Source organism: Mirounga leonina, unplaced genomic scaffold (assembly GCF_011800145.1).
Source record: "Mirounga leonina isolate KUSES-001 unplaced genomic scaffold, KU_Mleo_1.0 Mir_154, whole genome shotgun sequence".
In the NCBI taxonomy this organism is placed as follows: Eukaryota; Metazoa; Chordata; class Mammalia; order Carnivora; family Phocidae; genus Mirounga; species Mirounga leonina.
In genome coordinates, this window is record NW_023270389.1 from 28969610 (window position 1) to 28986414 (window position 16805).

Here is a 16805-nt window from a genome sequence, read left to right on the forward strand (position 1 = left end):
GGGCAGTGATAGAAGGATCATCTCTTCTGTCTTCTCTAGCTTTTTCGGCTTTATTACTTTTATGTATGTGTAGTGGTTTATAATGTGGCAGTTATATACCGTTACATGTTTGTAGTCAGGTGGGTACACAGACTTAACTAAGGACAGTAGACATAAACTTCAGAACAACGTGAAGCTGAAGTTTGAACCTAGATTCAGCTTCGAAAGCCATGCTCTTTACGCTGCCCTACACCTGAAAAGTCTGTACTGGCTTCCCTTTTCTCTTAGTCCTTCGTACATGCAGCCAGTATTTACTGGGCACCCGCCGTTTGCCGAGCAGTAGATCACTTTTCCCCAAATTTGCTTGATCATAAGAATTACCAGAAATGTGTCGGGGCAGTTTTTCGTGTGTGTGTTTGATTGTGTGTGTGTGTGTGTGTGTGTGTGTATACACTTGCTAAAAAAAAATCTCTCCTGGAGATTCTGATTTAGTTGATCTGGGCTACAGCTGAGAATTTATAGTTTCCGTACTTTCCTCCTAGTGATTCTTATGATAAGGGAAATTGGGGAAATACTGTGCAAGATTTGGGAATATGGAGTTAAAAGACCCAGTCCCTGTCGTTAGGAGAGTATAATGGAGGAATGAATCAGTAAATAGCCAAGTACAATCAACTTACTGCTAAATAAATTAAAATAAATACTATGATAGAGTAAGAACAGTGCGCTTTGAGAATATATAAGATTAGAGGGAGCCAGGTTTTCTTAGATGAGGGACAACTGAGCTTATTTTTGAAGGAAACATAGCAGTTATTAGCTTGGTGAAGAGGCGGAAGGACATTCTAGGCAGTGGGAGCAGCATGTGCAAAGCTTTGAAAGCAAGAATGTAGGGAGCCTTTGGGAATTTATAAATTGTTTACTTTGCTTTAAGCATGGAATTTGAGAGTGGAGGGTGACAAAAGATGAAACCAGAGAGGCAGGCAGAACTCAGCTTGTGAAGGACTTTATGACCCCTGCTTCCAGGAATCTAGAAAGCTATGGAAGGATTTTAAGCAGGGAAGTCAAGTGATCATCTTTGCTCTTTAAAAAAAATATAGCTCTGGCTGCAGTGTGGAGAATGGATTGAAAGGAAGTAGAACTGGATGCAAAGAGAGCAGTTGTGGGACTTGTAAACTGTGTAAGGAAGGCATGACAAGGGGCTAGACTAGGGTAGTGACTGCACGGTTGAACATTTGAGAGATCTTAGTAAGTAGAACTTATCTTCTTTGGAGAAATGTCTGTTCAAGTCCTTTGCCCGTTTTTAAATTGGGTTGTTTGTTTTTTTTTGCTGTTGAGTTGTAACATCCTTTATATATTCTGGATCCTAGAACCTTATCAGATATATAATTTGCAAAAAATGCAAGGATTTTTAAAATAAGTTGCATGCTGTGTTTCTATTCCTCCTACTAGGTCAGCTACCACCTTGAAATGAGCTTTTTTGAAGTATATAATGAAAAAATTCATGACCTTCTGGTTTGTAAAGGCGAAAACGGGCAGAGAAAGCAACCAGTAAGATTAAAACAATTTATGATTTGTTTTTAATTTGTTTTTATAAATGCATATAGTTATACTAGTTCTCAAGATGATCTATATGGCTTGCAATTTTACTAAAATTGCTATTAGGGGCACCTGAATGGCTCAGCCAGTTAAGTGTCTGCCTTTGGCTCGGATCGTGATCTCGGGGTCCTGGGATTGAGTTCCACATCAGGCTCTCTGCTCAGTGGGGAGTCTGCTTCTTACTCTCCCTCTCTCTCTGAAATAAATCCTTATTTATTTGACAGAGAGAGCACGCACAAGCAGGGGAGCAGAAGAGGGAGAAGCAGATTCCCCACTGAGCAGGGATCCCAATGCGAGGCTCAATCCCAGGACCCTGGGATCATGACCTGAGCCGAAGGCAGTTGCTTAACCATCTGAGCCACCCAGGCGCCCCAATAAATAAAATCTTTAAAAAAAATAAATAAAATTGCTATTATATGATAGCAAATGCTTGGGATCTACAGTCTAAATGAGTAAATAAATAGTAAATAAGCTAAACATTATTGTTAGCGGAAATTAAATTAATTATTAAATTTAGCCTCTTTTAAATCAAATATTGTATCAAAATTAAAGATAAAATATTTGTTTCAAGATTTAGTTGGACCACTTAAACACTAAATCCCTAAAGCCAAAAAGCAGTAGAAGTTTAAAAATTGTATTGTTATTATAGAATATGTATCTTAATAGATTATTTAGTAAATTGGTATCTTGTACATAATATTTTCTGTGAAATAGGAAGTTCCACAAATACATAATCTTTTTTTTTTTAAGATTTTATTTATTTATTTGACAGAAAGACAGCGTGAGAGGGAACACAAGCAGGCGGAGTGGGATAGGGAGAAGCAGGCTTCCTGCTGAGCAGGGAGCCCGATGTGGGGCTCGATCCCAGGACCCTGGGATCATGCCCCAAGCCGGAGGCAGATGCTTAACCGACTGAGCCACCCAGGTGCCCCTACATAATCTTTTTTAAAAACTGCTATCAAAATGTAAAATCTTGGGGGCACCTGGGTGGCTCAGTTGGTTAAGCCTCCGACTCTTGATTTTGATTCAGGTCATGATCTCATGGTTGTGGGATTGAGCCCTTCATCGGGCTCCGCACTCAGTGCAGCAGAGAGTCTGCTGGAGATTCTCTCTCTCCCTTTGCATTCCCCCTCCCCGCTGCTTGCATGCTCTCTCTCAAATAAATAGAGTCCTTTCTTTAAAAGGATGTAAAATTTTTAATTTTGAAAAGGACATTGGAGAGCAAGAAACTAAAATCTAAAGAGGTCACTTGACTTATTCAAAATCATGTGGCTGGGCGCCTGGGTGGCTCAGTCATTAAGCATTTGCCTTAGGCTCGGGTCATGATCCCGGGATCCTGGGATCGAGCCAGGTGTCGGGCTCCTTGCTCGGTGGGGAACCTGCTTCTCCTTCTCCCACTTCCCCTGCTTGTGTTCCCTCTCTCGCCGTGTCTCTCTCTGTCAAATAAATAAATAAAATCTTTAAAAAAAGAAAACCAAAAATCATGTGGCTTACTGTTGTAACATCAAGAATCTTAAACTTGGGGGGGCGCCTGGGTGGCTCAGTCGTTAAGCGTCTGCCTTCGGCTCTGGTCTTGATCCCAGGGTCCTGGGATCGAGCCCCACATCGGGCTCCCTGCTCGGTGGGAAGCCTGCTTCTCCCTCTCCCACTCCCCTGCTTGTGTTCCCTCTCTCGCTGTATCTCTCTCTGTCAAATAAATAGATAAAATCTTAAAAAAAAATTTTTTTTAAAACTTGGCATTTTCTTCTTTGACTTAAAAGTGTTTTAAATTTCTAGTTACAAAGTTTAAAACATACAATGTAAAACTGGAAAAAATTTTAACTGTCTGAAATTTACTGAATATATTTTGGAGAGCTAATATTTAAAAGCCTAGAGATAATGGCTACTGCATGTCTTAAGAATAGGAACTAGTAAGATATTTGATGCTGCGGTGAACTGTGGCATATTGTGAAAAGTTTGTGATCCTGAAGCAGTGTCAATGCTTTACAGATTTGTGTTTGCGAGAACTTTTATATTTATCTCTGGGTCAGGTAAAGGCAAATCTCTTTGCCTTAAACTCCAAATATAGAAGAAAAGATCATTTAAAATTGTGTTTATATGAAATATTTGTTATGCCCTTAATAATGCTAATGTTTGCTTCTGTTAGCTGAGAGTAAGGGAGCATCCTGTCTCTGGACCGTATGTTGAAGCTTTGTCAATGTAAGTGTTTGGCTCAGCAAAAGCAAGGAGGAGAAAAGTAATGAATAGAATGAATGTTGTTCTCATTTGCCTCCCCAACTTTGAAAGCCTGGATACTTATTTAACCTCCTACCTTTAATAGTATTCAATTAATTTTTCCTCTCTTTCCAACTAGAGTGTTAGCTGCTTGTTTTTGTATTTGTTTATATCTTTCACAGTACCTGTAAAGTGCCTGAGTTATACTGTGTGTGAAATATTTGATTTTTCTCCCTTGTATCCCCTTTCCCCATTAAGTTAAGCTCCCTCTCGAGCTGCGTTTTATACCTATTACTTTAAGCTGAAGAGGGGAGAAGGTGCTAAAATGAGTTTAGTGTTGAGAGTGTGAATCATGCTAAGAGTCATTTACTTCATCTTTCAACACTCCAAATGCTTTCTTAAAGGAAAGGGAAAGTGATCAGGTATGGATTTAGCTCCATTCAATAAATCTGGGATTATGTTGAGACCCATACATACTAGCATACCCATCCCTACATATGTCAAGTATATGAATGCTTTCTTAAGGGAAAGGGAAAGTGATTAGGTATGGATTTAGCTCCATTCAATAAATCTGGGATTATGTTGAGACCCATACATACTAGCATACCCACCCCTACATATGTCAAGTATATGTTTTGGTCTCATGATTTAGACTTGAATATGTTAAGAGCTAAGCTGCTTCATTAATAAAAGACATACTTTTTGGTAAAATTAAAACATTTTCTACCCTTTAAGAATGGAGATAGTGAAAGATTCTGTTGAGAGTCAGTATAATCTATGAATTATTCAATTGTGGTCTTCAGAGAGTAATTATGTAATTGAAAGAGTATTATTATTTTATGAGAATAAAAGTGTAATTATCAGTAAAAACAATTTTGTCTTTTTCCTTTTAAAAATAGGAATGTTGTCAGTTCTTACTCTGATATCCAGGTAAGATTGATTATATTTTATCTTCCTTCCATTAGATAGAAAGATCATAATCATAAGTATTCATAAGAATATTTCTCCTTAATTGCTACTTGCATAAATAGGAGGTTAATCTTATTAATTCATTATGAGCTGATTTTGTTTATTAAACTTCAATCAAGGAATTACTCTTCTGAAGTAAAAATAAAAATTGCCTATCATAGCAGCTTAGTGTTATTGAAATAGTCTTTTAGAGGTGTAATTTCCTGATTCAGATATCTGTGATGGAAGCAAAACTGACAATGGGAATACAAATTATTAAATGACAAACATTTATTAATTTCATTTCATAAACAGATTATAAAGTGCGTATATGTTGCCAAACATGCTTAGTTTTGTTGTTTCTTAATTTGTTCCAATAAATTTTAGTTTGCAGTTCTGACCTCCCTCTCTTCTTTCTTGTAAGAGTTGGCTAGAATTGGGAAATAAACAAAGAGCGACTGCTGCTACTGGTATGAATGATAAAAGCTCCCGATCGCATTCAGTTTTCACCCTGGTGATGACCCAGACCAAGGTATTCTTTTTCTTGATTATTTTAAGATAATATAAGTATATGATAACATAAATATATAACATAATTGGATTTTAGTGTACACAGTAACTGAATGACTTTTGGTATATTTGGCAGTATTTTTTTTTTTTTTACTGTTTGAAAACTCAATAATATATGATTATTAATTTATTATATCATTGATATTAATATGATAATAACATTAATGTATGATATGTTTTCAATACATGGTAATTGTACAGTATTTGGAAAAACGTATCAGAAAGTCAAAGATTTTTAAAAATTCAGCCATAGGTTCCACTACTCAAAGACCCTCTAAATATTTTGGTGTATAATATTTTAGTTGTTTTACAATCACATTTAAACAAATTTACAAAATCTTCAATAATTTTATGCCATTAAAATTCTTCACCAAATAATCACTTCTCATAGCTGTATAATATTCCATGGACTACTCCAGTTCCTCTACTGTGGGCCATTTATGTTGCTTTTAAATACCTAGCTCCTTTGGGGTGCCTGCCTGGCTCAGTCTGAAGAACATGTGATTCTTGATCTTGGGGTCATGAGTTCGAACCCCATGTTAGGTAGCGAGATTACTTAAAAAAATTAAATATTTTTATTATTAATAAGTATTAATTGCTCCTCTCATGCTGAGATACATAACACCTTTGTACACTAAGCTTTTGCTCTATTTATGGTTGTTTCCTTAATATAATTGGGTAGTTGTGAGTTTTTATCTCTTTGAAGTTATTTCTTTTATTTTGGCATAATGCAAGCATTGCTCCATGTATTCTTGAATGTTTATTTTTTTATTTTTATTTTTTTAAAGAGTTTATTTATTTATTGGGACACAGAGAGAGAGAGAGAGCACAAGCAGGGGGAGCCTGAAGCGGGGCTCGATCCCAGGATCCTGAGATCATGACCTGAGCTGAAGCCAGATGCTTAACCGACTGAGCCACCCAGGCGCCCCTATTCTTGAATGTTTATTATAAATTATAAATGATCACACATTTGTGAAGGGATAGTTTCAAAAATAAATGAGTGGTTTATAATCTTGTATAACTTTCCCTTTCAAGACTTATATCGATAGCAAATCATGGACAAACTTATGACATATTATATTAATGTCCTTTTGCTGCAGACGGAATCTGTGGAAGGGGAGGAACATGATCACAGAATAACGAGTCGGATAAACCTGATAGATCTGGCGGGCAGTGAGCGCTGCTCCACAGCTCGAACTAGTGGAGATCGACTGAAGGTAAATATGAGGCTTTTCTGGAGTGCCTGGCTGGCTCAGTCAGTGGAGCATGTGATTCTTGATCTTGAGGTTGTGAGTTCGAACCGATGCCGGGTGTAGAGATTACTTAAAAGAAAATCTTTTTTTTTAAAAAATGAGGTTTTTCTCATTTTAATAAGACTTATTCCCTAGGGCATTATTTTTAGGAGATTGCAAACTAAATATATTTAACAACAACAAACAAAAACAAAAACTCTATCTGTAGTTTATAGACTGCATTGCTGTGGTTTAAAGAGAGATCTTTACTTTTTCATTATGTTTACTTTTCAAAGAAAATTAGTAAATTTTGAGTTGTAAGAAAGTTGGTAGTTTATGGAAGAAAATATTTACTCAGTAATCATATAAGGGAAGGAATATATTTTGTGAAATAAATGTATTGCTGAGCAGTTATTTTAAATTAGATGTTTTTATCTTGTGTACAGGAAGGTGTGAGTATTAACAAGTCCTTGCTCACATTGGGAAAGGTTATATCTGCACTTTCTGAACAAGCAAACCGAAAGAGAGTTTTTATTCCTTACCGTGAATCTGTTCTTACATGGCAAGTATCTTTTGAAGTACAAAGAATTGTATAAAATGTACTGAATACTATGGGGAGAAGAACAATAAACTGACTTCATATAGCCTTGGGACAGAGAACAAGTGGTTAGCAGTGTGAATTCTAGAGTCAAACTATGTGGATCTGAATCGTGGCTCTGCATCCTATAAGCTCTGCGACTTCGGTAAATCACTCAATGCTCTAGTCTCTTTCTTCATCTGTAATATGAGGATAATAACAATACCTACCTTTTAGGGTTATAGTGAAGATTAAATAACTACTATAATACTCTTAATACATAGTATGTGCTGTATTAGTGTAAGCAACTAGTACTATACTTAATGTTTTTAGTGCTTAATGTTTGAGCATATATGATACCACCAAACATGTTGCTATGTGTGTAAAGTGAAATTGTTTTGTGAGGCACCCACTGACTAGCCTTTAAGTGTTCAATAAGTATTTTTGTTAATGAATATGTTTTCATTAATCAGATACATTACATTCAAATTACATCTGTATAGATTTAATAGCCAATTGTGATAAGCTATTAATATATAATTCTCATAAGGACTGCATCTCTACTTGATAGCCCCGATGCGGTGCTCGATCTCAGGACCCTGAGATCATGACCTGAGCCGAAATCAAGAGTCAACGGTTAACCAACTGAGCCACCCAGGCCCTCCCAACCGCTATGTGTCTTTATAATTGGTTTATAGGAATGTAGTTGTCACCTGAAAACATTTAAGGAAAAATTTGATTTTTTTTCTTGGTGCCTTTTGAAAGCTAGGAAGAGTGAAATTCGTTCTGTATTAATAAAGATAGGTGTTTTAGTCTCATTCTATCTTTTTTCCTCTAAAAGAAGGCTTTTGCATATTGTAGAAAACAAAATTTTTGTTTATATGCCCACTCATCCTTTTCAGTATTTATTGAGCACCTGTTTCTAAAGGTTGTGGTAGCACTGGAAATACAAGATGACTAACACACATAGTTTCTTTCCTGAAGTAGCTCACAGTCTAGTCTGGGGAGTGGGAAGTGGTATCTTACTAAATATCTGATGGTTAACCATATTTTAAATCTTTGGTTCAGTTACTGTTTCATGAAACAATATAAAAAGTATAAGAGAAAACAAAATATTCATGAGATCTAAAAATAAGTACAAATACCACAAAAGTTCTGAATGGTGGTGTGCATGGCTGGCTCAGTCCGTAGAGCATGTGACTCTTGATCATGAGTTCAAGCCCCACATTGGGTGTAGAGCTTACTTAAAATAAATAAAAAGTCCTGAATGGTATGTGAGTGAAGAGTATAATACTGTATTATATATCCTATTAATTTGTTTTGTGCTTTCTACATTATTACTGCTATTAGGTTGTTGTAGACACAAAGTCTAATTATAACTTCTTTTCCTTGAAGGCTGTTAAAAGAAAGTCTGGGTGGAAATTCAAAAACTGCAATGATCGCTACCATCAGTCCTGCTGCCAACAACATTGAAGAAACATTAAGCACACTGAGATATGCCAGCCAAGCCCGTATGATAGTCAATATCGCCAAAGTAAATGAAGATATGAACGCTAAGTTAATTAGAGGTGAAGATTTTTCTAAACATTTTAATTATTTTGTAACAGTTAAATCTCAAATATTAATGAAAATACACAATTTAAGAAAATTAAAGATTTTTCTTTCATACCTACTTATAATAGATACTAGTCATCATTCTACAATGATGGTGGAAGAGAGATGGAAGGACGATGGGAAGGAGAATTAGGAAGGGGAAAACAAGCAGAAAAAGACAGCAAATAGAGAGTAGGTAAAGGGGAAATAGCAAGCACAGAAAAATAATCTTACAGACTGAGTCATGGATGTGTGTAGCCTTTTCCTCTTATGATCTTTCCTCCATTGTCATTCTGTTTATCAGTTCTACTCTTGCTTAGTTCATTGATCTAAAGGACAGTGATCTAAAGGCTTGAGTTTTTAGCATAGGCCTAACTTCATTTATGCTCAGTACTACTTTCTGTGTATATCTTGGGAATCACCTGCTTAGGATGGACTTGAGTACCTGCAAGGAACCTTGATTTGAGCAGTTTTCTCTTTGCATATGTGGAACTGCCATCTTTTCACAGTCCTTTGTCCTCTGGCCCTTTTGAGCAGCAGAGGACGAATGGTCTTCAGACAAGCAGGCCAGAGAAGAACGAATTGGCTGTATCATAGTCCATCGTCTCCCTTTTGGAGTCCCCTCTCTTTCACAAATAGGGCTATTTTCATTAAAAATAAGTCTTCTGAACTCCAGCTTGAAAAATCTTTGATTTTTATCCAGCATGTCTTTATACGTAAGGTTTGCCTTGGGACAATCCTGGTTTATGTCTGCTGCATCAGTGTGATTAATAAGGTGCTTCTCAAAAGTGTCCCACTTTGAACAATACATTATATGGCCATACTACTTATGAGGGGGGAAATTCATAAAGATGGGAGCACTTTTTCAGGTTAAGACTAAGTAGAAATGTATAGGTAATGTAAGTAAAGTAAAATTGATTTCTGTAAATATTCTATTTTATTTAGTAATATTTAAAACTTGAAATAAGATTGGAGGATTATGCCTACTGTGGTAATGATTATATATCAAATGTTATTAATCATGCATCTTTTTACAAATATTTAGAATTGAAAGCGGAAATCGAAAAGCTAAAAGCTGCTCAAAGAAACAGTCAAAATATTGACCCTGAAAGATATAGGCTGTGCCGGCAAGAAATAACATCCTTACGAATGAAACTGCATCAACAGGAGAGAGACATGGCAGAAATGCAAAGGTGGAATATAGTCAATATTTTAGATGTCAATGTGTTGCCTGGAATCATTGGACTGGTGGGGCTGGGATTTGTGGAGACGGAGGACTTTAGGAGGGATCTGTGGCTCTGTTTTCGTACTTTCTGTATGAATAGAGCAGTCCATCCCCAGACTATCATATTTTAAATATTCCTAAGTGGTTTCTTAATCTTTATTGATTGTCTTTAATTCTCAATCTTATGCATCTGGATATTTTTAACTCTATTATTTTGTTTGTCTTTGGAAAGAGCATGGAAAGAAAAATTTGAACAAGCTGAAAGAAGAAAACTTCAAGAAACAAAGGAGTTACAGGTATCATTTCAACTCTCTAAACTGATTTAAAAATTAAATAAAGATGACAGTAAATATGTAAATCTAATTTCTCAAATACTCCTTGCATACTGACTCTATGCCAAGCAATACCATAAAGAGGAATAGTATAAAGAAGTGTTGAGGTCAAGATTCTAATATACTTAGAGCCCATAGCTATGTTGGAAAGTTAAAATATAAACAAACCCTAATTCTATTCACTTTGGTTCAACAAATATTAAATGTTTTTTCTGTGCCAGGCATGGGGGAAGCCAAGGTGAATAAAATGTAGTTTTGGCCCTCAAAGAGCGTGTAATCTAAAGGGAGGTTTACAATGTAAATAGATGACTGAAATGCAGTGTGACTTGACTAGGTTGAACCATATGATGCTGCCATTTTTTAGGTAAGAAATGGTTGAACACCGGGAGTCCAATATGGTTCAACCTAAGGCAATGAAAACCATGTAAAAGGAAGAGAAGCAAGAGACAGGAGGGAGTAATTAACTTCGATGAGGATGGTTATTAAGGAGGACTTCAAAGAGAAAGGGACAACTAAGCGAGATTTTGTTAGGCTACTGAAGTCAAGATTTCTAAGCAAGGAATCCCATGTTCAGAAGCATGAAGGGACAGCACAGCTTGGATGTCCACAGAATTCAGAACTTGTATAGTAATGCTGGTGACAGAGATTGGACTAGAGAGAGATGCAAGATTCAGATCATGACATAGTGAGGAACTTAAATTTAGGTGACTGGGAGCCACTGAAGGGTTTTAAATGGAAAGGAAGTGACATGAGCAGACTTGTGTTTTAAATGGATTCTTCTGGTAATGGTGGATTTGAGGGAGGAAAGACTGATGCTGGCTGGGAAGGTTATTCATCTAGGAGGCTGTTGCCATGGTGAAGGCCAGAGGTGGTGAGAGCTTGAGTAAGGCAGTGGCAGTGGGAATGGCTAGTGGAGGAGTTGGATTCAAAAGAGAGAAGGGAGTTAAAATTGATAGGCTCAGAGGGTGTTTTTGGATGTGTGTGTATGTTAAGAAAATGGAAAAGTCAAGAATGATGCCCACGTTTCTGAGATGTGCGCATTGCATTGTGAAATTATGAAGTCATTGTAGTGGTGAAAGAAGCCAGATGACAGTGGGTTGAGGAGTGACTAAGGAGATAGAGCCATACATGTAAACTCTGAAAACCTCTAGTGAGAAGTCAGAGAAAGGGGAGGTGAGATCGTGGGGAAGTTTTGTTTCGTTCATTTTGGTTTTGTTTCTTTAAAGGATGGAAGACACTTAAACTTTTTAATAGGAATCAAAACTCCTTAATGGAATGAGGTTCTAAAAGAGATTGGAGAGCTTGGGTCAAGAGCAAAGGTATTGGCAGTAAAGGAAATATTTCGAATGACTGGTAGGTAGAGTACTATAAGAATTGAGAGGAAGGGGGAATATTCCTTGGGAATGGTGAGTCCAGCCTCACGAAGAGGTGAGATTTGAGTTTTGAAGATTTGGCTTTGAAACCTGGGTAAGATTTTGATAGGTAGAAAAAAGGAAGAGTGCATTCTAGGAAAGGAAAATTGTCTGAGAGTAAAGGTGCAGAAGTTTAAGGTGTGCTCGGAAGAAGGTGTGCGGATCAGATTCATTGGAGGGGCAGTTTGTATACGGTCATACAGAGATAAAATAGGCAGGGCGTGTTATGTTTAGTTTATTGATTTTTCAGGCTAAGTGATTTGAGTTTTATCTTGTAGGAAGAGAGAAGTGATTGAAATTGTTTGACCAGGGAGTTGACATTTTGAGAATACCCTTTCAGGAGAATTGATTTGGTGTAGGATGTAAGATGAACTGAAAACGATAAATTGTTGACAGGGCAATCAGGCAGCTGCTGCAGTAGTTCCAAGTATGAGGTAATAAGGGTCCGAACTAAGGTGAGGGCAGCAAAGATGCAACAAAAGGAACTGATCCATTCTAAAGACCATCAGTAAGAAAAGGCACAGTTTGAGGGTGAAGGATTGTGAAGGTCAAAGAAAGGGCAACATAGCTTAAAAGTCTAAGAAGTCTGATGGTAACAGTCATGGGGAAATCATGAAAGAGAGATTCTAAGAAACCTTTATTGAGACTTCACATACAGTGATTTTAATGTTTAAGGTAGACCATTTATTTTAGATGGATTTAATAATTTGCTGCTTTTTGTTAAGGTTAATTTATTTTCTGACTTCCACTAGAAAGCAGGAATTACATTTCAAATCGACAACCATTTGCCAAACTTTGTCAATCTCAATGAAGATCCTCAGCTATCAGAGATGCTATTATATATGATAAAAGAAGGAACGACGACAGTTGGAAAGTATAAACCAAACTCAAGCCATGATATTCAGTTATCTGGGGTGCTGATTGCTGATGATCATTGGTATGTTATTCTTCTAAAAATAAAAAGGCTCCTGTTCATTTTTTTTAGTAGGCTTCCATATCTTGATATGTATGGTTTCCTTCACATGAGGCATTCATTTATACTGAGTCTTTGGTATAATCCTTCCAATGCATCTTTTAGCCAAGAAAAACAGTCTGAGTGTTTTGTAAGGAAGATAGGTTAATTACTGTCAATATGAGGTAGAATGTAATGCTCTCTATTTCTGTTTTGGTGTATGTGATCTGTTGGTTGAGGGATCATTTCTTGGAATTATAATCATTGGCAAGAAATTAAACTTCTATCCATCTTATATGGCAGGATTTTTGGTTGGATTGACAAATTTAAAATTTTTTGTTTCATGTGAATTTTGTTCGTATGAATTGAATGATTATATACATATTGTTGGGATGATAGTTTATGCAAACTGCTTTGGCTTCATGTTGTTTTCAAGATTCATTCATTTTGATGTTCTTTTATTTTTACTGCTGTGAAGTATCTTATTGTGTGCATTTATCTACCTTTAAATTATTACAGTCTGTCTCTTGATAGACATTTGGGTTGTTCCTAATTTTTTGCCATCACAATATTGCTATGCATATTCTTATACATATCTCTTGGTACAAATGTGAAGAGTTTCTCTAGAGTGAGTTTCCCAGATGATAAACTGAGATATGAGCCCTTAATGTTAGCCAGTAGGAACTTAGGAGGCCTTACCTACCAGACTAGTCATGTCTAACTGTGAGCAACCTTTCTATTGACCACAATCTGCTGTATAAATATTACAATTTTCTAATTATGCTATAATAATAATTTTTAAAGTTTGGGAGACACTCTTAAATTATATCTAAAAATACTTGAGATATTAGATTGTAGGGTATGTCTTATTCAACTTTACTTAGTAACTTCACATTGTTTTCCAAAATGATTATGAATTTTTACTTCTACACCACTGAGAGTGTCTATTACTCCATATCCATGTCAACACTTGGTACTGGCAGACTTGAATTTATGCCAGTCTAGTGAACATGATATGTTATCTCATTGTGGATTCATTTTGCATTTCTTTGACTAATAATCTCTTCATGTATTTATTGGTTATTTTAGTTTGCTCTTCTAGGACTTGACTGTTCATGTCTTTTGTCCATGTTTCAGTTGGATTGTTTGTTTTTTTCTTAGTAATTTATAAGAGTTCTTTATATATTCTGATTGCCAAGCCTTTGTTTTATTTGTTGCAATAGTCTTTTTTCCATGTGTGGCTTATCTTTTCACTCTCTTTTGGTGCCTTATGATTGATTCAAAGCTCTTTGTTTTATTGTAGTACACAGCCTCAATCTTTTGCCATTACAACAATTGTGGTCTTGTTTTAGAAATTCTTTCCACATTGAGGTCATAGAGATGTTCTCCTAACTTTTCATTTCTGTTTTTCTTTTTTAAAGATTTTATTTATTTATTAGAGAGAGGGAGAGAGAGAGAGAGAGATCACAAGAAGGGGGGAGGGTAGAGGGAGAAGCAGACTCCCCGCTGAGCAGGGAGCCCGATGTGGGGTTCAATCCCAGGACTCTGGGATCATGACCTGAGCTGAAGGCAGTTGCTTAACTGACTGAGCCACCCAGACGCCCCTCTCCTAACTTTTCTTCTACATGTTTTGAAGTTTTGTTTTCACATTTAAGCCCTTAAGTAGTCTAGAATTTTTTGTTTGGTGTGAAGTAGGGGTCTGAATTCATTTATTTCTCATGTGAATAACCAATTCTGCTAATATCATATATTAAATAGTATATTGCTTCTTTTGTGATCTGAAGTGTTCATATAAAAAATTACCAAAAACAAAGTCTTTTTCTTCTCACTAGTACTCCATAGTCTTAATTATTTGAGCTTTATAATGTCTTTATATCTGGTATGCAAATCTCCTTCTTCTTCAGGTCCTTTTGTTCTTCTATTAGTTAACTGTTTTCTATAACAAATAAGTGTAGTATTATTTACACCAGTGACAAAGATACATAACATGATCCCAAAGTGTTAGGAGTCCAGTAGGGGAGTAGGAAGTCCTCTGCTTGCCTGGCACTCTGCATTTCCCCTTTTAGTACACTTATCACTATTGTCTTACTATACCATGAACTTCATGAGTGTTGGTTTCATGTCCATGTTCATTGCTGAGACCTATCTGGCACATGGGGGCTTAATGAATAAAAGAACTTCAGGGGCGCCTGGGTGGCTCAGTTGGTTAAGTGACTGCCTTCGGCTCAGGTCATGATCCTGGAGTCCCGGGATCGAGTCCCGCATCGGGCTCCCTGCTCGGCAGGGAGTCTGCTTCTCCCTCTGACCCTCCCCCATCTCATGCTCTCTCTCTCTCAAATAAAAAAAAAAAAGAACTTCAGTACCTATCAATGTAAATTAATGTTATATGGGACTTGCCTTCTTAATGCTTAGAAGTAAAATCCACTTCTTGCTTGAGCCAAAAAGATAAGCTTCTAGCATTTAAGTTGGGCCTTGAAGGATGAGGTAACATTCTTCCTATGTTAGAGAAATGACTCAAAAGAGAGAAGCTGATGTCAAGGCAAATTCAGGGTACTGATATAGATGATTAAGAGTAAGATATGGTTCTGGGACACTCGAGTGGCTACGTCAGTTAAGCGTCTGCCTTTAGCTCAGGTCATGATCCCAGGGTCCTGGGATCAAGTCCCACACTGGACTCCTTGCTCAGCAGGAAGTCTGCTGCTCCCCCTGTTTGTGCTCACTTGCTCTCTCTCTCTCTCTCTGACAAATAAATAAATAAAATCTTTAAAAAAAAAAGAGTAAGATGTGGTTCTTATGGGGAAATAATCGTGGATAAAGAATGTTGGTGGTGAAGCCAGATTGTGGAGGTTTCAGGATGCCAGGTCAAGGAATTTTGAAAGACCTAGGAGAGAGAAGGAATCAGAACAAGTAGATCCTGTTGAAACCTTTACCTGGTTAAAACACTAGACTGGTGGGAGGGACATACTGCTGAGGGGTGAGCTATTCCTTCCAGACTCTTTTCTCTAGGTGCTACAACTGAACTGTTATTCTTTAATTATAGATCTTAGAGCCTAATCAACAGCTAGAGGTTTTGGGTTAGGACTCAGCTTTTGCTGCAGTTTTTTCCCTCTCTGTCAAGTTAATCCAAAGATGAATTGGACTTTGGAGTGTCTTTCCTATTCTCCAAATAAAAAGATTCAAAGGAATATGTAACATTTACAGCTGATTTTCCATAGTGTCAGGGTCTAGTTAATTAGATGACTAAGGAGTGTGTTTTTATCTCCATCCATGCTTTTCTTTCTTCTGTATTACCCTACTTTTCATAAAAGGAAAATGTTTGTTTCTTTTCATCTTTAAAACTCATACATAAAACCAGAAATTAGAGAAATAAAACACTTAAAAGTGTTTCATTCATCTGTAACCATTGTCAATATTCTAATGTTTTTTCCTTGAATTTATTTCATTTTATTTTATTTTGGGGGAGAGGGTCGGTATTTTTTTTAAAGTAGTTATGGTTAAAATACATACAATGAAAATTCTTCCCAGCACTGATGGATGGGATTGCTCAGGCTTTTTTGCCAAAACTTCAAAATATAGTTGGAGCAAAATAAAATAATTGATATGAAGCAACACCAAAGGAATAATCCAAGCAAGATTATCTTGTATTGCCTTTTTCTTTTTCATCTGTCCTGTAATTATAACAATGTACTTCTTATCTTAACAGTACTATAAAAAATTTTGATGGAATAGTGAGTATCATCCCAGTTGGAGAAGCAAAGACATATATAAATGGAAAACATATTTTGGAATCCACAGTATTACATCATGTAAGTTAGCCAGTGCTGAAATCTAACAAATTGTTTGACTTTGGGCAAGTTGTTTAATTTATGTGAGTCCCAGTTTTCTCCTCTGTAAGATAAGGTAGTGAACTAGATTAAGGACTTTCCAGTTCTAAAATTCTCTTTTCTATTAATTCATTAATTGCCTTCATTTGTGCAAAGATAAAAGTTAAATCACTATAAACCAGTACCTGAAGAGCTGACTACTGACAGCACCATTATGTGTCCAGTAAAGAGCTGAGCTTTGGAAGTAAGCCCTGGTTATTTGCTATGTGACTTTTGAAAAAAGTTATTTAATTAGGGTGATTGTATATCACTGAAGTCAGGACACTGTTGAGAGCATTTTTAATAATTACATTG

At 36.4% G+C, this 16805-nt stretch overlaps 1 protein-coding gene across 1 annotated transcript in view; it reads left to right on the forward strand.

Annotated features, from left to right (window-relative positions):
- The window catches only part of KIF14 (kinesin family member 14), a 54877-nt gene that overhangs the window by 4087 nt on the left and 33985 nt on the right, over positions 1–16805 (forward strand). Inside the window, exons 4-14 of the mRNA XM_035010373.1 lie at positions 1426–1524; positions 3719–3771; positions 4686–4716; positions 5159–5266; positions 6405–6521; positions 6983–7098; positions 8509–8681; positions 9752–9899; positions 10164–10227; positions 12428–12612; positions 16331–16433. Coding sequence (XP_034866264.1) covers positions 1426–1524; positions 3719–3771; positions 4686–4716; positions 5159–5266; positions 6405–6521; positions 6983–7098; positions 8509–8681; positions 9752–9899; positions 10164–10227; positions 12428–12612; positions 16331–16433 — 1197 coding nt within the window. The remainder of the gene's footprint in view (positions 1–1425; positions 1525–3718; positions 3772–4685; positions 4717–5158; positions 5267–6404; positions 6522–6982; positions 7099–8508; positions 8682–9751; positions 9900–10163; positions 10228–12427; positions 12613–16330; positions 16434–16805) is intronic.